Source organism: Oryza glaberrima, chromosome 12 (assembly GCF_000147395.1).
Source record: "Oryza glaberrima chromosome 12, OglaRS2, whole genome shotgun sequence".
Classification (NCBI taxonomy): domain Eukaryota; kingdom Viridiplantae; phylum Streptophyta; class Magnoliopsida; order Poales; family Poaceae; genus Oryza; species Oryza glaberrima.
This window is the reverse complement of record NC_068337.1, coordinates 9361524-9382287: the sequence shown is the minus strand read 5'-3', so window position 1 is coordinate 9382287 and position 20764 is coordinate 9361524. Positions and strand designations below refer to the sequence as shown.

At 41.0% G+C, this 20764-nt stretch overlaps 3 protein-coding genes across 6 annotated transcripts; 1 reads left to right on the top strand and 2 right to left on the bottom strand.

The window, feature by feature from the left end:
* Nucleotides 1-1041: 1041 nt before the first annotated feature.
* On the bottom strand, nt 1042-5480 carry LOC127757309 (ultraviolet-B receptor UVR8). 3 transcript variants are annotated; one of them, XM_052282813.1, is made up of 6 exons: nt 5095-5480; nt 3888-4214; nt 3465-3814; nt 2974-3375; nt 2165-2543; nt 1042-1682 (listed from the first exon to the last, which is right to left on the bottom strand). In XM_052282813.1, the coding sequence occupies exons 2-6, from the start codon at nt 4113-4115 to the stop codon at nt 1437-1439; spliced, it is 1605 nt and encodes a 534-aa protein (XP_052138773.1). In that variant the 5' UTR covers nt 4116-4214; nt 5095-5480; the 3' UTR covers nt 1042-1436. The 3 variants fall into 3 exon arrangements, with proteins under 3 accessions (XP_052138773.1, XP_052138772.1, XP_052138774.1); XM_052282812.1 differs by having other exon boundaries at nt 5191-5480; XM_052282814.1 differs by having other exon boundaries at nt 5272-5480.
* Nucleotides 5481-6893: 1413 nt separating this feature from the next.
* Nucleotides 6894-9872, bottom strand: LOC127756203 (protein LOW PHOTOSYNTHETIC EFFICIENCY 1, chloroplastic-like). 2 transcript variants are annotated; one of them, XR_008013198.1, is made up of 3 exons: nt 9671-9872; nt 7621-9576; nt 6894-7349 (listed from the first exon to the last, which is right to left on the bottom strand). XR_008013198.1 is itself a non-coding variant. In XM_052281598.1 (2 exons), the coding sequence occupies exons 1-2, from the start codon at nt 9818-9820 to the stop codon at nt 7699-7701; spliced, it is 2028 nt and encodes a 675-aa protein (XP_052137558.1). In that variant the 5' UTR covers nt 9821-9872; the 3' UTR covers nt 7558-7698. The 2 variants fall into 2 exon arrangements, 1 of the variants encoding a protein (XP_052137558.1); XM_052281598.1 differs by lacking the exon at nt 6894-7349 and having other exon boundaries at nt 7558-9576.
* A 3346-nt stretch (nt 9873-13218) lies between these two features.
* Nucleotides 13219-19738, top strand: LOC127757533 (protein RETICULATA-RELATED 1, chloroplastic). The gene is made up of 8 exons (XM_052283064.1): nt 13219-13685; nt 14359-14520; nt 14618-14710; nt 14796-14911; nt 17088-17186; nt 17259-17564; nt 17683-17847; nt 19139-19738. Exons 1-8 carry the CDS (start codon nt 13299-13301, stop codon nt 19401-19403), a joined length of 1593 nt encoding a protein of 530 aa, XP_052139024.1. The 5' UTR covers nt 13219-13298; the 3' UTR covers nt 19404-19738.
* Nucleotides 19739-20764: the final 1026 nt, after the last annotated feature.

Genomic DNA, 20764 nt, shown 5'->3' with positions numbered 1-20764 from the left:
AAATGTTTAGGGATGAATTTTTAGGGATGTGTAATGAGTCTTTTAAAAAATAAATGTAAATGTTAGGGATGTGTTATGAATTTTTTTGTCCTCTTTTAGGATTTGGGCCATGGACCATGGGCCATGGGCCGTTTGAGCGAGACAGGTTTCCCATATGGAAAAAGTACACCGAGAGCCCCTCAACTTGTCATCGAGTTACAAAATCATCTCCCAACCGCAAAACCAGATATATGACATCCCTCAACTTTAAAAACCGTTTACTAGATCCTTCGGTGGTTTTGATCCCGATTTTGTCCGACGTGGCGGCTAAGTTAGCGTGAGACCCACATGTCAGGATGCCACATCAGCACACTCTCTCTTCCCCCTCCTCTCCCTTCCTCCTCTCTGTCTCTCTAGTCTAGTACTTCATATGCTTAGTATTGTTAAAATTGCCAGTTCCTGAAACTGCACACAAATTTATTCCACCTACCTATTCAGCTATCCCTTACATTTTGAGGGTTTCTTTGGAACGCAGGGTAGGATGTCACGTGTCCTACGAAGAAAAAGTTCACCTGAAATTACAGAACATCTTGTTTGATAACCCCATATGAAAAACATACACTAGCAAGATCTCATGTTATTTTTCCTCCATAATTCCTATGAAATGGCACCTTCCATACGAATTTTAAGGAATTTCTTACATATATTCCTTTGTTTCAAAAGATCACATAGAATCCCCCCCCCCCCCCCCCCCCCCACTTCAATCCTTCAAAATTCTTCCAAGTTTCATTTGTTCCAAAGGAGCCATGAAAGGTTATATGGTATTTTAGGACATTTAGCTTGCCCACCCCGCTTGCATTCCTACTGCTAGTTACAGCGGCTCAAAAAAGGGCAAAGGAATAGCGAAAGGTAAGGCGGAAGTACCAAACATCATGTTTATCAGAAAAACACCTTATCACAAAAGCATCGCATATGAGCTTCTAGACAATTTAACAGGGCCTGAATATAAACGGCACGCTGACAGTAGCATATTTCCAAACGTACACAACAATGTCAATCAACTAGAAATAAATATATAAATATATATTATTATATCTCTCTCACACACACACACACCCCTGTTTAGAAGAAATATAAATGGTGCAGATGTAGAGTTAAGGTAAATTTCACAGGATGTTAAAAGCCAGCTACTCATGTTTTAAAGGAACTGGCAATGAGACCTGACTGTTATATTTACATGATAATCATATATACAAATTTTCTAAACCGAACCAATCATATGAACAACAGACTGTTTAATTGATGGTAACTATTTTCACAAGGATTAGCTGCAGAGCAGGATGAGGCTGATGAACAGCCAACAAGCTAAAGGGCGCGCAATGCAATCAATTTGAAAGTTAACGTTAGAAGAGTGCATCTGGAGAGAAAAGGAGATGAAGTGGCGTTGCAATTTGGACCTAACTGAGGTCAATTTCAACACGCTCCGGTGTCCCCCTCTCGCTTTGCTGCGCGACGAGTTCGGTACCTAGCTGCCCTTTGTCCCCTGCACCAAACGCATAGAGTTTTCCTGAATCTGTCAGTGCAAATGTATGTGCATTCCAGTAAATGGAGTTAGTGAGGCTGATCTGAGCAACCCTTTCATTTGTTCTTTTCAAAGAAGTCACCAACTCCGGGCTAAGGACATTAGTGTGCCTATTATTACCCTGGAAAAAGAAAAAAATATACATCAAGTTCAGAAGCAGAGAGTAAAGAAAAGGTTTATTATACTGATTCTAATTCGCAGAGAGAAATGCAAAGTTATAAAAGGTATATGAGCAAATGTGTTTATCTTTTCACTGAAGATTATCATTGTGAGTAAGGATGAGCAGATAGGTGAAGAGCTAAAAGAAAATGAAATTCACAGTAGAGGGTTAATAGACCCTCAATCTTTTGACAAAACGGAAGACAGACATTACTGACCAATACTCTTAGAAAATAACAATAGTAGATTGAAATACATACTGTGTGATTTAATTGGTAAATTGCATTTTGTGTAGCATTTAACAAAAATTATGGAACTGTGTAGAGAATCATAGAGCATTGAGCTTTGACAGCCTATTGTGAATATACAGACAGAATGAAAATATAACTCCATGTTTTTGTTAAATAACTTCAAGTATTCAAAACATGAAAACTAGTGCCTAACCTCAGTTATAGTGTTGTGGCCAAGACTTGATGATTCACCACATCCAAACGAGTAAACATCACCTTTATCAGATACAACAAATGTGGTGTAATCTCCAGTTGCTACATGGACAGCCCTCACATTGACTAAGGACTCAACAACCTTAGGAACAGACTCACATTCCTCATTACCGTGACCCAAGCAGCCATACCGCCCCCATCCCCAAGTGCAAACACGCCCATCCTTGCCTACAACAGCAGCATGCCAAGCACCAGCAGCAACCACTACTGGTTGTATATTCAAAGCTTGGAACTGCTCGATTAACCTAGGGTATTTCTCATCGGTTCGAGAACCATGGCCAAGTTTCCCACCTAACCCACAACCAACAGAATAAACAGACCTGCAACAAAAATAGGACAAAAGCATTTTAATAGTTTTATCATATCTATAACAGCTGGTGTATAGGTAAAAATATTCAAAACTTGCATACTGGTTCACCTGTCTATCAAAGCAAAAGACAAATTCATTGAAAATGTTAAAACAATTTTTCATATGTTATAATGGAATAAGAGACATTAGTTTTTTTTATTATTTTATCTGATCATACAAAACATTAAAATAATACAGTAGCTATACTACATGCAAATGTAATACTTACTTGACATTAGTTCACCTATTAGCTAATTGTTGTCAAATTAACCAAGGCTGAATAGTGAAGAGTGAGGCTAAATGCAAATAACGTGTGGTTTGTTTATTAAAAAAATAGTATATCACTAAGCCATACTTCACAGCATTGACAAAAAGTTGCATGTTTGGGTGAAAAATCTTACATGCCACTTGGTTGGCATGCCAGAGCCAGGAGATAGCAGTAGCCTGCGGCAATCTGCACAACTGGAATGTTCTCAAGAGGGCCTGCTAGAAGATGAGGCTGAACATCATTTGGCTCTGTCTGATGACCAAGTTTCATGTCGTTCCCCCAAGAAAATGTATACACATGACCTTCCCGAGATAAAACTGCAGTAAAGAAGTTCCCGATTGCTGCCTGGACAATGTATATGTCCTTCAATGATTCCACCAGCTGTGGTGTGGTGACAACCCTAGAACCTTGGGCTGCATATTCCACTTCTCCAAATGAATCCTTTCCAAATGCATAGACCCTACCAGCATCACTAACAAGCATTGTGCGTCCTGCTCCTGCTGCCGCTTGAATAATTCTAATACCCTGCAATGATCTATACGAGCACCAACAGACATTTAGCACTCTTTTAATCTACATTTGTGTCATGACTAAAGTTATGATAACTGTATATTCTAGAAGCACCTGATAATCCGTGGCCTCCACTCCTCTTCTAAACTACCATGGCCAAGTTGACCAGAGCTGTTGGACCCAAAAGTATACACTGCACCGCTTGTTGTCACAGCGATGCTGTGACCAGGTCCAGCGATTGCCTGAGATTTTTCCCTCCGGCAACATGCTTCACCTGCCATTATAAACCTAAGAACCAGCTTCCAACTCCCGCCGCAACATTGCTTAAACATTTCTCTTTCTTGTTGAGTCATAGGTTTAAATATCGCCCGTTTCTGGCACATATCCAACGCTGCGAGTTCTGACATTGACAACTGAAAATCGGGAGGGAAATTGGCAGGCTTCCGGAAAAACGAGCATGTTGCCTATCGCAAGCACAAATTTCATCAGTGGCAATATCAATTCTGCATTGGAGAGGAAGAACAAAACACTACTTGCCTCCAAGTGAGCGAGGTCATCAGGTTCCAGATTGCATGATGTGAGGACATGGAGGACAATTGATGGGTTTGCAGCCAAGGGGAATTCTCCAGGAGCAGAGCCACCAAAGCAATGGCGCTGTGACCTCTGAAACGACTGCTGCAACGGAGAAACAAGGGCAAGAGCATCATCTATGATAAGGTGGAGGGGTAGAGAGGAGGAAGCTCCACTGCTCGTCGTGGCGTCCATCCGCCACGGCTGCGACTTGCACTGCCTTATGCTTTTATCTCAAACTTGTGGTGTTCCTGGCTCTCCAGAAGTCCAGAGTGAATTAAGTACAGGACCATTCTGTAATGTGCAATGCATTAATGTAATCAAGACATGTAACTACAATCATTAATTGTTAAGTAACTTCTCTAACAAGCTCATCAGCACACCTTAGTTTAACACAATTAAACAATAATATGTTATATTATTCATCCGAATCAGAAAAGTGGATGAGAAAGAATCCATCCAACACTTGTAAACAAACAATCAGAGCATATCAATAATTGAAAGCATTCCCAAAGTCAATGCAATCAAACAGAGCATATCACCCTGACCAAACATATAGAGATGCCATATTCTTCTGGATGGCAAACAGACACTAAATCCGATGCAAAACAACCTCCAAAAATCAAGGAAACAAAGGAAGAAAACAACTGAAATCTCAAAACAGTGCCCCCAAACCCAGTCAAGAACACCATTAGACGGTTGTGAGGCTTGCACCAAGAAATGATTGATGCAGAACAGGAACATGTAAAATGGTAAAGGACAAAGAGCCACTTCCACCCCCTCACAAAACAAAGCATATTCCTCCCAACTCCACCCCCCACAAAAGTCTACCTTTCTTATCCTATCCAACAATTATCAACAATATCCACAGTTAACCAGTACACACACAAACAAGCAAGATTCCAACTGCATCATTGGCGGCAAAAGATCACACCCACTAACATCCTACCAGTAAAGAAAGACCCCAATTCGAGTAAACAACGAAGGATCCACGCTAATCGCCCCGATTCTGATGAAAGGATCACCAAAACCGAGAACATCATCTTTAAGCAGAGAACACCAATCCGAACAGACAATCATCAGGATCGCGATCATCGCCATGATCGGCTCCAATCATCCAACCTGACATCTAATTGATCGGCACACCACCCACAAGAAACCAAGAAATCCTCACCCGCTAATTCCCCCCTTGGTTCTTGGACCAAGAACACAAAAGAATCAAACCCCCTCCTCCTCACCAGAGGCAAAAAAAGGATCAACGAACACGCACCAACGGGCGGGTCGGCCAGTCAATCAATCGATCGGGAATTCTTGGGGTTGGGGGAGGAGGTTGGAGAGGCGTGAATCTAACCGAGAAACGGGGGAGGAGAGAGAGAGGGAGAGGATGAGAGCAGGCGAGCGACGGACAGGGACGAGCCTCCCAATAATGATGATGTGCGTGCGTGGAGAAGGGAGAGAGAGAGAGAGAGAGAGAGGGGAGGACGTTGCTGTTTCGATGCGTATTTCTGCAGCTTTGCTTTTCTCTCTCTCCTCTCCTCTCTCTCTCTCTCTCTACCGTCGTCGGCTGGTTCTTGGGGAGGAGATGAGGTGTCGACGAAGAGGGGGAGGCGACGTCGAGGAGGAGCAAATCGCAGCGGCCACCGAGGAATCATGCGGTCGGAATTACGGGAATGCCATCGATGCCGCTGACAGGTGGGTTATGGAGTGGGTGGGGCCCACGTGTCGGTGGGCTGCGGTGGGACGGGTTTGGGTGAGTTTATCGTCGTGCTGTTGGGGTTGGGGGTCAATTACTTGCGAGCCGGATTTGTTCGATGGCGTCAAGCAAACGTCCGCTGCAAGGAGTATTTTTGTCACTGATGGTCATACTATTGTTTATTTTCTGTAGGGTAAGTGTGTTTTACTCCTAAAACTATTTTTTTCACTACTGATTATAGGTCCTTGTTAGATTTCAACTTTTTTCTTTAAATTTTTAACTTTTTCGTCACATCGAACTTTCCTACACACAAACTTCTAACTTTTCCGTCACATTGTTTTAATTTCTTCAAACTTCTAATTTTAACGTGGCACTAAACACAAGCATAGTACTCCCTCCGACCGTTCTAAACATTTTGACCGTAGCACAGGTAAAACAAAAACAACGGGTTGGTTGAAAATTTATGTCAAATTTACCCTTGGCAATGATTTGGAAATGGAGAAGAATACAATAATAGGAAAACATACGAATAAAATGCCATGTTGGTTGGATTTGTATGGGATTTCATGACACAAAGAAAGTTTCAACACCGTAGTTTGATTGGCACATAAGAAAAATGCAGAATTACATGACACTGGAAGAAGAAAACATGAGGTGGAACCTCGTACTTATTTTTTCTCTAAAATTTCTCTACAATAGAAATTTCAAAAGAATTGGTAGGGATGTTTTTCATAGGATTATTTCTCATAGAATTCTTGTTTTTTTTTCTTTGTTTCAAAGGGGCTGAGAAAATAAAGTGAATATGGGGAAAGGCATGAATCCACAATACAAGTATCTAGAGTAGGGGTAAACTACTAATGAATGGTGTTGACGTATTTTAAAACAAATGATTTGATTGAAATTGACAATTATTCTAAATGGAGGGAGTATTTTCTTCTCTCAAAACATAGTTTCTAACATATTTTCCTAATTAGTGGGAAGAAGATGCGTACGCATACTACACTCACACCTGAGAATGCACTCTCTAAGAGACGAACAGCATGTGCGTAAATTTTTAGTGATAGCGTAACCGCGTGTGCGTAATATTCCTGAGCATCGGGATTTAAACCTAGTGGATAAAACCTTACACCATGGATTCGCTACCACACCGTGTAATGCTTTCCCTTGAGCCCCTGCATCTTGATTCACATTGAAAATAAGAAACTGCCGTTTAATCCAAACAGTTGAGTTGTCAAGTACTCCCTCCAATTTCTTTTTTAACTAAAAACAAAGGGAGTACAAAATTTTGGTGGGTGCATCATTCATAATTTTCTTGAGGAAATGTGGACAGTCCATTGAAAAGAAGAGAAAACGGGTAGGCAGTCACAAGCAGGAAGCTGATCAGAACTGTTGCAAGAGCTTATTCTTGCACATTTGCAATCTTCTTGTTTAAATTTCAGTACTTCTATATTATTCAAAAATCCTAGTCAATCAGAACTCTCGAGCCTGAAAACTCAAGGTAGTGCAGTAGTGGAAAGACCTGCTGCTCCTGATCGATACGGTTAATTGATCAAATTTAATTTGTGCTACTGGGACCTGCTGGATTTTCAGCATAAATTTCTCTTTCAAGAACCCTAGTTGCATCTTTTGAAAACCGGACTTTTCTCGTAACTCATTTGAGAATATAAATGTTTGCATAAAAATCACGTGAAGTTCCTTCAGATTTCCCAGTTCCAATTGGTGTTAAGCTCATTTCACTTCAGGAAAAAAAAGGCGGTTAAGTGACTATGATGCACAATGAAGATATCACATTTATAATCAAATACAAAATTGAACATTATTCATATGCAAAGTGGGTATATTTGAAGGAGATTAATGCAAACAATTGGAGGCATTTCAAATAAGCAAAATGGGAAAAACAATTCTAAGTCCATGAGGCAATCTCCTTCTACTTTCTACTCCGTATAAAGCAAATAACAAATTCACTACTGTATAAATGATTGAATGTTTACAAGTTAGGCAACTTACAAACAAATATCAGTGTGTTCTCAATGTTGGAGACTTGGAGTGAGTTTGAAGTGTTCAGAAAAAAGAGGGGGCCGAATGCTACATGATCCACCTTTCCGTTCTGTATCTATATAAACTAGATGTTCCAGTGCTACCAAAATGTTTTGTGCTGCTGGGAAGATCCCCAACATAATAACTACTCGAAAACTTGTTCTCTATCCTGATGGGTTCCACTTTCTTAACAGGCCGAGGACCCAAAGAATTTAGATCTATGAGGGAACCATAATCTTGGCATGCCTCCATTACAGTGTCGTATGATTTTGCAGGAAGCTCAAGCCCTTGGTTGCAAGCCCTCATGTACATCTCATAGGCAAGCCTGGGTTTACCATCTTGTACAAGAGCTTCAATCAACATCTGATATGTAATTTCATTTGGCTCAATGTTCTGCACTTTCATCCTATGGAACCATTCAAAAGCAGAGCCACCCTTATTGTTTCTCACGCATGCGCTGATTATCGCATTGAACGTAACAACAGTTGGTTCTATCTTTGCTGACAGCATACCACGAAGAACAGAATCTACCATAGCATGGTTCCCCTTGCCAATGTAAATTGATACTAAGATTGTATATGCATGTAGGTTCGGCTTAACGCCTACCTTGCACATGTGTTCCCAAACTCGGAGTGCCTCATCATACAGCTTTCCCTTCTCAAGCGCACTCAGCAGCGCTCCGTAAGAAACTACATCCGGTGTCAACCCTTGATCTATCATTCTCTTAAATATATCCACTGCAGCAGATGTTTCAGCTGCTCTAGAACACGCAAGAAGGACGGCATTCCACTCTCTGCTTCCAGGCTTCAAGCCCTTTTGTTGCATCTTATCAAGCAGCCTTACACCCCACCTCCAAATGCCCCTTCTCTTTGCAGCATTGAGTAGAATATTGAAATGTGACATGATCAGCTCATACGACAAGTTATTCGGTTTGGGGCCTTTGTCCAACAAATCCTCATAAATCTCAAGAGCTGCCCACCACTTCTTAGCCTTGCCCATCAGCCAAATCAGATGATTGCACACAGATAAGCTGATCACGCCATCACCACGCTCACGGATCCTTTGGTACAGCTCCTTGGCAATGGTGTAATGCTCCTCACCTGTACATGCCCACACAAGCCGCTCGTAATCTCTCCTGTCTGGCTTCACCCCAGCTTCATCCATGCCAAGAAGAACTTTCAGCACCTCACCTACTGGATTCTCACCACCCACAAGAGACCGCCGCATCGCCATATAGCAGACACGGGCAGTCAGCTTCTCAAACTTGACAAATTCTCGGTCCCAATCTTCACGATTCACCGCCAATTCACCCTTGTTGTACATCTCCCTTAGCTTGGTGATGAACTTGAGTGCCGCGAATGCATCGCCAGCCTTCTTGTAGGCCGACATCACTGTCGAGTATGTCGCCGCGGTGGGCACCAGGCCACTGCCCTCGATGGTGTCAAACACCCTGAAGACCTCATCAATCTTGCCTTGTTCGACATAGATTGACATCAGAGTGTTGAATGTCACAATGTTTGGGGGAACCCCCTGTGCCTCCATGTCTGCAAGCACATCGTGGATCCTCCCAAATTCCCCACTGTTCTTGACCGCGCCCAGCAGGCAGTTGTAGACGAACTGGTTGACGCCGCCGCCGCCGCCGCCACTCCCGCTTCCCCTCTTGAGGTGCTCCACGACGGCGAACGCGGCGTCGAGGCGCCTCTCCTTGCCCAGCCCCCGGATCACCGAGGTATACACCTGGAGCGGCAGGTGCTCCTCGCCGCCGCCACCGTCGTCCAGGAAGCCCTTCACCAGGGTCTCCACTTCGTCGGCCGTCCTGGCGTCCCGCAGCGCCGCGCCGACCGCGGCGACATCGACGTCACCGCCTCCCCTCGCCCTCCTCCCGCCGCCGCCGCCGGTGCCACCGTCAGCACCGCCGACCGCGAACTGCGGGGTCCTAGAACGGAACGCGTCACACTCGGAAAGCCGCTCGTCCATTTCACGGAGGATACGAGGGTTGAGTACAGGGGTTCGGGAGTACCTCGGCAGCGAACCTGCGGCGGGGCGACGAAGGCTGGTGGTGGAGCGGGAGGTGGAGGTGCAGGTGCGGCGGGCGCGGGGGGTGGTGACGGCGAGCGGCGGCGGCGGCGGTGGCGGAGGCGGGGTGGAAGACGGCGAGGGGGGAAGCCATTGGGGCGCTGGTGTGGCCGCTGGAAGAGAAGGTGGGAGGGGGAAGGGAGGCTATCTGCTGCTGCGGTGGCCACAAGTTTCCGCCGACTTGACGTGCGCGCTCCTGCAGTAGACGACAAACGTTGGCTTGTGTTTTGTGGGTCAAGTTGGATGTGCGTCAATGTTGGATGGCTATCGGCACGCACCGTACGTGGTGCGTCTTTGAGCACAGTCGTAATGTGGAATTTTTGTCCATTTTCTATGTTTTATTTTATGAGAGCCTGGTATTTGCTCTAGGAAATGCTTGTTTCTTGTTACTCATATTTTTAGCTTCTAATTTTTGAGTTGTGAAAAGGTTGATTTCTCAAGTATAAAAATTTGGAGTAGATAATACTAGTGCCTATGTATTATGGAGGGGAACATAAAATACAGGGCATGTTTATTTTAACGCCATTTTCAACCTTACTAAATTTTGGGATTGCCAAAATTTTAGCATAGTTTTCAAAATTTTGGCAACTTACCAAAATTTTGGCATGATTTCTTATATAGTTACAAAAATTTGGCAGCAAACTAAATGTAGCCACTTTTTTGACAACTTTACCAAAATTTGGTAAGGTTGAAAATGGCATTAAAGTGAACAGGCCCACAATAGACTCGTATAAATTCTGACAATCAACATCCACCGCAAATTGGATCCGTGCATGTAAAATCTCTTAATGACAAGAAGAGCTAACTTCCCACTTGAATCACACATTGATATTACAAGAAACATGACAAAGGGATGACTTTTAATAGTTTGATAAGTTGAGGGATAGGTTTTCACAAGTTCAAAAATAGAGATAAGGTAATCAAACTATGTCAAGAGTTAACATATAAGAATAGGCATTATCCTTTGAAATAAAATCATCATAAAACTATTATGGAATTTGTGCGCTTAGTAGAGATTTGCTGTATATCCACAATTGTCTGCATGCGGGATTTTAGCATACAGTATTTTCTATCCACTTTTATTATATTGCATGGTAGGAGCAATTTAAATACTATTTAGAAATTTTAAAAAAACATCACTTTCTTTCTTAGATTTATTTTTACTGGTGTGAAGACACTGCAAACTATGCGAGTGATTTCTAGGTCATTCTCCTATGCACTCCATGATTTAGGGGGAAATATCCTCCAAATTTGTCCAAAGTAGTACTCCCTCCATTTCACATTATGACATTATAAGTCATTTTTGACCTTTTTTCTTAGTCAATTTTTAAAAATTTGACCAAATTTATGTAAAAAAATTAGCAACATCTAAAATACCAAAGTTGGTTTTTATTAAAACTAACATTTGATATATTTTAATAATGTATTTGTTTTGTGTTGAAAATTTTGCTATATTTTTCTATAAACTTAGTCAAACTTCAAAAAAATGATTAGAACAAATAGTCAAAGCGACTTATAATTTGGAGTATAATTTTAATTTACCCCAAATTAAAAACAATACCATGCCTAAAATGGCTACACAAACATAATCACTCCCCCCCGGCCCCCAATTGCACCTAGTTTTGACAAACTAGCACTAACTCCCGCCATATTAACGTTGCTGTGCCTCACTCCAATTCCCCTCTCCTATATCAAAAGGAGAGATTAATCTATAGTTGAATACGGTCGGCATGAAAAAAAAATAAACAAGAAATAAAAGTGCTACTTTGATGAACCCTCACATGTGCAAAATATTTCCTCAGCACAATGGTTTAGGAGAATTGCCGAAGTTGATAAATTTACTACCACATCTTTCCTCGAAGCTTATAATATGCATGAAACATTGCCAGGGATAACATGATGTTTCATTCAATCTTTTATATATTTTTTTTGTCAATTGTCATATTTAATTTGCTGGGTATTTCTTAGAGTGGGTCAAGAAGTACCCACAGATGAGGACACACCACCTATGTGTGCAAAGTACTTAAAATGCCCAAGCAAGACAACCTTAGACGATTTTATTGATGATACGAGTATAACAATGCCAAATGTAGCCTTTTGCGGATTAACTTCACGAGTAACTCCATTTAAGTAATAAAAAAGAGAGACTTCAAATATCATTGACCGGAGAAGGTGTGACTTGAAACTAATGCATGAATTGCCATATCTAGAATATTTAAAGATATGCTATTAGACCAACAATATGCCAGATATGCAATTTTGACAATTTTCGTTCGAAATTCACATGTTTTGAGCAAGGTCAAAACAAGATTTAGCGGGACAATTTTAACAAAATTGGAAAAGTTCAAATTTCAAATGCGAAGTGCAAAAAAAATCCCTATGAAGGGTATGATGTTTGTTTTTTTTTAAAAAAATAGAATTTAGATGCGATTTTGGACCCCTATCTATTGGGAATTTCCTTTAGAAAGGAGAAGGATTCATGGGCAAAAAGATGATGAATCTTCAGCCCATTGAGCTCATTTTAGACGGAATTAATAATGTGTGTTGATGGACTTTACATTATGTTGCGATAAAATGTGGATGTTATGGACTTGAAATTGTTGTGTACTTGTGTTGATGAAAATACATTGTACATTGATCTGTCTTCAAAATTAGGTTTTCCAAATGATACTAGGGTCATGCCACAGTTTTTCATTATTTTTTTGCTATTTTTGCCCATCTTGCCTACATATTCTAATAGTTTCCACCACTTCCCAATCAATTTCTCCAGTATTGCATCTTCCATTCATATTCTACATTCAAGCATTTGTATATGCGTTTGTTCTATTTCTAGTCCAAAATAAATTCAATGAATCCCGTACAAATGGAATGGATTCCAATTAATTAACTTTGAATGCATTCTATTCTAATTTTGGAAGTTATACAGAGTTCAAATTCAAATTTTGGTTTGCGAACTTCCTTTGGATTTTGTTTGAGCCAAGATGATGTGGTACCACTGTTCATGGTGTGATAATAACAATTTGCCATCCCACCACGAGTCATGCCACGATTTCTTTTATCGGTGTCACAACATTGCTAGAAATATGTTTTTAAGAATTTAATTAATTAGAGTTAGTACGATTTTTTTTAATTTTCTATACTTACCACATTTTGCTGTTCACATGAATTTCATCCAATCCAAAAAAAATACATTTACTATAGTCACTTCTTTCCTTCCAATTCAAATGTGAGTGTAATCGGAGCAAAACTTGAACCAGAGTCACTAAGCCCGTGACCCTTTTTCTCTTTACACCCCACGTGCCAGAATCTTCAGTGTCAAACAACCCAGAAAAGCTCCCTTAATCCAAATCTCTAATCCCCCCACGCTAAAAAAAGCAGGGAATTCCCCAGCAGGCAAGGCAGCCTCATCACTCAACCGATTACTATTTGATTTGATAATAATAAAAAAACAAACAGAAAAGAAGAAAAGAAAATCATCCGATAGCCTCTCCTCCCCCCCTTCCCCTCTCTTTCGATAAAGCCTCCGGAGGGCATCGGAGGGCGTCGACCACCACCACCACCAACCCCCATCCATGGCGTCCCTCGCCGCCTTCCATCCGGCCGCGCCCCGCGCCGGGGCGCACCACCCGCGCCGCCCCAACCCGGCCACCGGCCTCCTCCGCCTCCGCCTCCCCGCACCCCCGCGCCGGAGGGCCCGCGCCGCCCCGCGCCTCGCGGTCTCCGCCTCCTCCGCGGGCGCGGGCGCCGCGTCGCCCTCCCCGGCCGCAGGGTGGGACCGGTCCGACGCGGCGTCGTCGCTGGAGCGGTGCCTCGCCGCGTCCGGGTCCGCCGCGCCGGCCTCGGCGCCCACCCGCGCCCCGCCGGCGATGAAGGGCGGGAAGCAGTACGGGTCGTTCGGCGCCGTCACGCTCGAGCGGAAGGTCGACCTCTCCAAGGGACGGAAGAAGATCACGCCCGAGGTAGGGTGGCTAATCATCATCATCATCATCATCATCCTTTTCAGAGATAGGTTTAGGGGGTTCGGGAGATAAGATAGCCTTCGTGTTGTTCTGAATTGGATGGTAGAGAGGTGAGGATATCAATCTAAATTCGTTTTGAAACTGGATGGATGGACTCGAAGGCCAAAATATAATGGATAAGGTTTGATGACGCAATGGCTCATGTGTGGGGTTTGTAGAGGATTATTCATGATATGGGAGCAATTTCCTGTTTGTATCTTTCAGCAGAATAATATGTTCCCCTGAATTTGCTTCGAATAGAGTACTAGGCCAATTACTATAGACTTAATGTTATACCCAAACTCATGTTATTTGTCTGACTGATGTTGATCTGGTGGTAGGTTGGGATTTGTATAACTATCGTATGTCCAACTTCACCGAGTGCTTCATTTCTTTGCTCTAGAAAAAAAAAGTACCGCACCATTTTGTTTTTATGAACTAGATGAAATTATCCTGTCATGTTGAGACAAGCTTGATGAGCTGTTAGCTTAATAAGTCAGTTCTGTATGCATATGTATATTTTTACTTTGAAGGCAAAATATCTGTTATTCCATCGTACTGCCATATTAATTTGTGAGTTTGATGACTGGATTGCATATATTCATCATATGCCTCTTCTTTTAAAATGTTGCAGCTGGCAACAGGTGGTGGCGGTGGTGATATTGGGAAAAGGATTGGTCATGGTGGTGGTGATGGTGGAGATGATGATGGCGATGATGATGATTACTTTGATGATTTTGATGATGGCGACGAAGAAGAAGGTGGCCTTTTTCGGAGACGAATTGTCATTCAGGAGGTGAAATCCTAAATATTTATAATCAAATACATTTATTTCTAAATACTGGAAAATATTGAAACCTATGTGCTGATTATTTCTTCTTTCATTGTACCAGCTTTTCAATAGAGAGTTTGTGGATGCTGTGATGCAAGAGTGGTGTAAAACGATGAGTAATTTGCCTGCTGGTCTCCGCCAAGCTTATGAGATGGTAAGATTTCATCTTTTGTTTCTCATGGCATACTTTGGTACCAAAGACTGAATTGCATTGACTGATCATGATATATGTTATCTAGGGTTTGGTAAGTTCTGCCCAGATGGTCCGATATTTGGCGATATTTGCAAGGCCTACTCATTCTAGGTCCTTCTCACGAGCTCTTCCTGGATGGCTTTCCAGAGGTCTTGTTGGAAGGTAACAGCTAGATGTCCACACTTAGTTTCTTGTCTACTACATTGTGTATGTTTTTTGCATATAATATTTTTTGGCATTCATTCATATGCCTTCTAAGGCATAATTCATGTTGTAACAGGCATAAATTACCTTGTTGTACTATGATTAGATTGCTAATATTTTCTTGGTTGCACATTTTGCTGCAAGGAATATACAGAGAGAAAAGAGATAACCTCACTATTTCTAGGTTTATTCATATACCTTTTTTGTTGTAATGCCCCAACCACCCAATTTGTGAGAAGTTTCGTTTACCAGTCAAACTATGAAAATAATATTTTTGTATATACCACCGGAACAATGTTTCAGCTTGCTGCTTCATGCCACACTGCACCAGCTGAACATCTGGGGAATTAGTTACCAAGGACCACATGTTGAAACATTGACCAGAGTGGGAAGCTCTTTGAAACACCAAAATGGAAGTCTTTTCCCTCTATACCATATCCATTCTATTCCACAGCTGTGACCGTAACTCATCATTGTTTCCTCCAAATTCCACATCTTGCTTGCCCCGTGCAACATGACTGCTAGCTATTTCTCAGGTGGCATCCCTTAGAAGAATGCTGGCATGGATCCCATGTATAGACATGGACTTGCCTCAGCACCATCACCTGTGCCTATGTGGGAGAGCATAGAGTATGGTTTGGCACAATCAGAACAGGACTAGGGGTGGTTGATCTCATTTGAAGTAGGGTGCACCTTGCCATCTGCACGTTTCTGTTATCCATGGCATTGTGATGTACTTGTTGATGCTATCCCACTTCTAGTTGCACCTTTCCATAGTACACCACTGACCATTATACAGACCTCACCTCTGCCATGGCGTGCGGAAGATAGGTAACATGCTGCAGATTTTGCTTAGTAGGGAAGCATTGATAGGATGTATATCTAGAATTCGTTGTGGAGGTGGGATAAAGCTTTCATTGAGTACAGGCGGCATGAATACTATTGGCAACATGTGCAGTGGGCAACCTTAACATTTTAACTCAACCCCGCATGGTTTATTTGCCTAGCTGGTGGAAAGTGCCATCAAGCAGCAGTTTTAGTCATTCCAGTGGTATATACAAAAATGTGTTTAGCGACTGCATATGCAAAAAGCAGCTAATTTCTAACAGTATGTGCAAAATCTGCTCTCATAAACTAATGAATCAGAGTGGAGGTTTATTTTAGTGTTTATACTTTTAACGTCAGTCCTGCAGTATATTGTCTGTTCCTATGTATTCCTGGAAGTCTTGTGCTCATATTTTGTCGATAGTAGCCACACAGTTTCTGTCTTAAATGATATGGAGTATCATTGTTCAATATTTTACTGAACAAAAAGAATGGCAAGCAAAAACTATTGATAACAATAGATGTAGGGGTAAACCTTGATGTGCTCTTAGCTGTATATGCTCTTTATTTTAAAGAAATCTTTTCTCATCATGTAATTATTTACATCATTTTAATTTACTCATGCTCATTGAATGGCCTTCATAGCTGAAACAAAAGAAGCTTATTTTAAATAAAAGTTTGGGGAAGGGCCAATATAACATATTTGGAATATGAAAGATAAACAAATATGTAGTAGCTTGGGTGGCACTATAACTTATTTGAAGATGATAGGTGACACCTAGTTCTCTTTGCCTTATTTTGTTTGAGGGAGGGGTGTTTTATGCTGGCAGTAGGAATGGAGATTTAGTTATTTGGACTTAAATGCAAGCCAGAAAGCAAAGTTGAGATGTTCCCCTCCTTTATTAGAAAAGCGTGTTCATGAATACTGTCTCAAGAAGTGCTTTTTCTTCTTATTTGGTTTTATGATTGAAATGACTGAAGTTGGTAACCATAATTTTGGTTCCATCTATATAGGATATATAGATTTATCACTTAGCTTGTAGGTTTTCTGAATTTAAAACCAAACTGTAACATATTTCTTGTTTTGGTACCTTAAGAAGTCTTAACTTCCAACTTTATATCAAGCTTAGCTTGTATTTCAGTAGTTGGTGAACTCCATCAAACAAACGCTTGCATTTCGTTGGCCACGCTTACTCAATAAATGCTTGGTTAAATATGAATGGAGATGTCTTGGTTGTAAATCTGGCTTATTCCATTGTTGATTTTCGTAACACCAGTTTAAATTGTCTCGTGTTCTGTCAAAATGCAGAACGCTTGCAGATCCATCATTCCCACATAAGATAGCTTTTGAGTTCATGGCTACCTTTTTCTCATCTGTTTGGTGGGAGATGAACATACGTAAGGAGAGGTATGCATATTATCTGCGATCTCCTTTTCAACAGTTTAATTTTTACCAACTCTTCTAACTCTGAGAAATTAGGTTTGAGCAAGAATGGGATTTGGCTGTCGTCAATGCTCTGACTGCATCTTGTTGCAATGTGATGGTTCTTGGGCTTCTGGCACCATGCCGCTCATATGGGAGCACATCCCGATTTGACTTCCAGAATGCAATTGAGAAACTTCCCAACAACATTTTTGAGAAGAGTTATCCTTTGAGACAGTTTGATCTACAAAAACGAATCAGTGCTTTCTTTTACAAAGCGGCAGAGCTTAGCTTGCTAGGGGTAGTTGCTGGTTCTATTCAAGGTGGTCTCTCAAAAGCCTTGTCTGCAAGAAAGGAAAGGAGGTGGGTTCATCACAGTTTTGATTCATAGAGTCATAAGAAAAGATTCTTCTAAGCTTTTCTGATCTAATCATTCTGGAATTTAACCTTTGGGTCTTTATTTTTCTAATCTTATATATAGGTTATCGGTTACCATTCCTTCTGTCAGCACAAATGCCCTTGGCTATGGAGCCTTCCTAGGACTATATGCAAACTTGCGGTATCAACTATTGTGTGGACTGGATCAGTATATGGTCAGGCGATTTGATGTTCTTGGTGTGGCAATCTTCTTCAGCACAGCACTAAGGTAACTATAGCTATCTAGAATATCCCACAGATAGTGTACTTTGTTATGCATAAAGGCAGAAACTTGGTTTTCTGAGATTAAACCATTGTTGGTGCATAGGATATTGTTGTTGGTGCTAGTCTGTATCAATTTTAATTACATGGGTTGTTAATATGTTCTGATTGATTTTTCACCTTTTTGTCTTGGGCTGTGAAAGTGGACAGCAACCTTCATTGAGATCTAGGCACTCACGGAAATGATTATTTCTGATATCTGTATTATCTAGAAACAAGATTAAGTAGCAATTTGCAGTGGTAGAGCCATAAAAACATGGGTTTCCCAGAGTTTTGGAGTTCACTCTATTGGTATAACATACCGTTTCAGATAAGAACACTCTTCAAAAAATTTCATCAAGTATGAACCTTTTGGTACCTGTTGTTAGGCCTGTGGCTCTCTCCTTCCTGTTACATATGAGAAACTGGAAACCATCGCCGGTTGGCTATCAAAATTGAAATAGGAAGGTTTGCATTTATCTGATGATGATTAGGAAGTTCATGCCCAGTTCCAGCAGATAATCACAGTTACTGTGTTCATGGAAAAAATATTATTGGCAAATTTAAATTTAATACATCCTAAACATGCAGTTTGATTAGCGGGTAACTGCTCGATTTTAGTTCTCGCAGCACTAGATCTGATTTGCTTCATAGTATATGGTTTTAGGTTATGCCTTTGAAATTTAGGGATTGTTAACTGTCCCCTGATATATGTACTATTCTTGTGAGAAATGCTTGTTGAATTTCTTTATTTAGTGATAAATCGTATGCTCATGACCTTCCACAGTTGGGTTGTGGTTAGAGTTCATAATTATGGATATGGCTGTGGCTGCATAATGACTATGTGAACTTTTCAGCAGTGCTTTGTTTGTATCTTGAGTTGTTGACTAAAAGTTGTATATAGGAGCTAATTGTGTATGCTAGATAATTTGATCTTCATTATGCCCTTGTTTAGATCCAAACTTTTTCTTCAAACTTCCAACTTTTCCATCACATCAAAACACATAAACTTCCAACTTTTCCGTCATATTGTTCCAATTTCAACCAAACTTCCAATTTTGGCGTGAACTAAACACACCCTATATTATAATTCACTTTAATTTTAACAGTTGCATATTTCTGTAATAATTGCTTTCTTTAATAATTCCATCGGTTCACACTATTTCTATTGCCCGTGTTCCAGTCTTCCAGGAGTGTTTTAATTGCATTTTATGGGGGCCACACTCTTGTCACTAATCCTGGTGCCATTTGTATTGCAGATTGACGAATATTCAGATTGGTGAATCATCGAGACGCACATGGCTTGGGGAGGAAGCTGATCCACAGTACTCAGATCGGCTGCTGAGAGCATATAAAAGACCAGTCGAGGTTGCTGGAGACCAACAAGATTCAAGGTGGTTTATATCGAAGGATGCGATTGTATCTGGCCTTGGTCTTCTCGGCATCAAGCAAGGTGGAACAGAAGCTGCATTGTCCAAGCCCCGCAGGAAGAGAGTTGTCCGAAAGAAAGTTGCCTCAACCTGAATTTAATTGGATGTTGTCTAATGCTGGAACAATTTTGCTTTAGTTCCACTACGCCGTATTGAGTTCTACCCAGCAAGGCGAACGAGGGAAACCGTAGTTGGCAGCCAGCCTTGCAGTCTGTCGTGGAAGGCATCGAAGCGGTGGTGGTGGTCATAACTGGGAGGGTTCAGAACTGGAGGCCCTTTACCATTTTGTATCTTTTTTCTTCTCGCTTTCTGATAAGAATTGACATCCCAATTTCTTGTACTGTTGTGAGCCAAGTAGACTCGGCATAGTTGTAGTCCTGGAGATTGTTAAAGATACAGTCGTTAATATGAGCAAAACCATTCCATTTTTGATTTAGGTCATGTAGTTGCCCGATGTATTGCTTGTAGCATTACAAAGTTGGATGCCTCTTTATCGTCAGATCCAAATGGTGTATCCTGGAAGCATTATGGGCTTTATAGCCGTCCGTTTAATTGATGTTTGCTGTAAAATGTATTACTAGTTGTGTCAACATCATCGACGAGCGAACTGGAAATTTAGGGGATGTTTGGTCGACGATTAACATGGTCAAACCTTACATTAGGGGATGTTTGGTCGACGATTAACATAGTCAAACCTTACATTAGGCAAGCTTAACTAAGAAATTCTGTCTTTGAAAATTAGTATGGTTAGCCATAAGCCCATAGTAATAGTGACTAAACAACCTAAGAAATTGTTATCTGCCTAAGGTTTATCTTGGCAAGTTGATGCATCTAACCAAATAATACTCCATTTTGATCAAAAGTCAAGAGGGAGTACACCCTTAATACCCCACGTGTTATGAGCTATCTAAATGTCTAACATAGACAAATGTTTAAGATGTATTTAACTAAAATTTAAAATCTTAAATCAATAATACTATTGAAATTTGATATGTAAAAATAACATGAACATATTTGTCACATAGGTTATTTCCATTAATTTTTATTAATCTATGTTCGAAAAAGTAGTGACAATGTGGGGACAAAAGAATATTTTAATTTTCTTTTGTTGTTCCAATCATGTGCCTCATCATATAAATTTGAAATTGAGTTAAATCCGATATATCCCCCCTCAACTATGTCAAAATTATGATTTACCCCTCTTTAGCTACAAAACCAGACACTTTATATAAACAACCTTGCAGACTAGGCAAATCACCCTATCCTAGTAAAGAGCGGTTCTCAATCCTACACGAAACACTTACGGCAATATAGTCTATAAACTATCAAAGAAAACGCTCGAAAAAGATCTAGTCCACTCACATGTTAGTCTAAAACATTTCTTCAATAAATTTCAAACTTACCAGATTTCATGTGTTTTGTGATAACACTCCGTGCATGTGGATACAAAGAGAC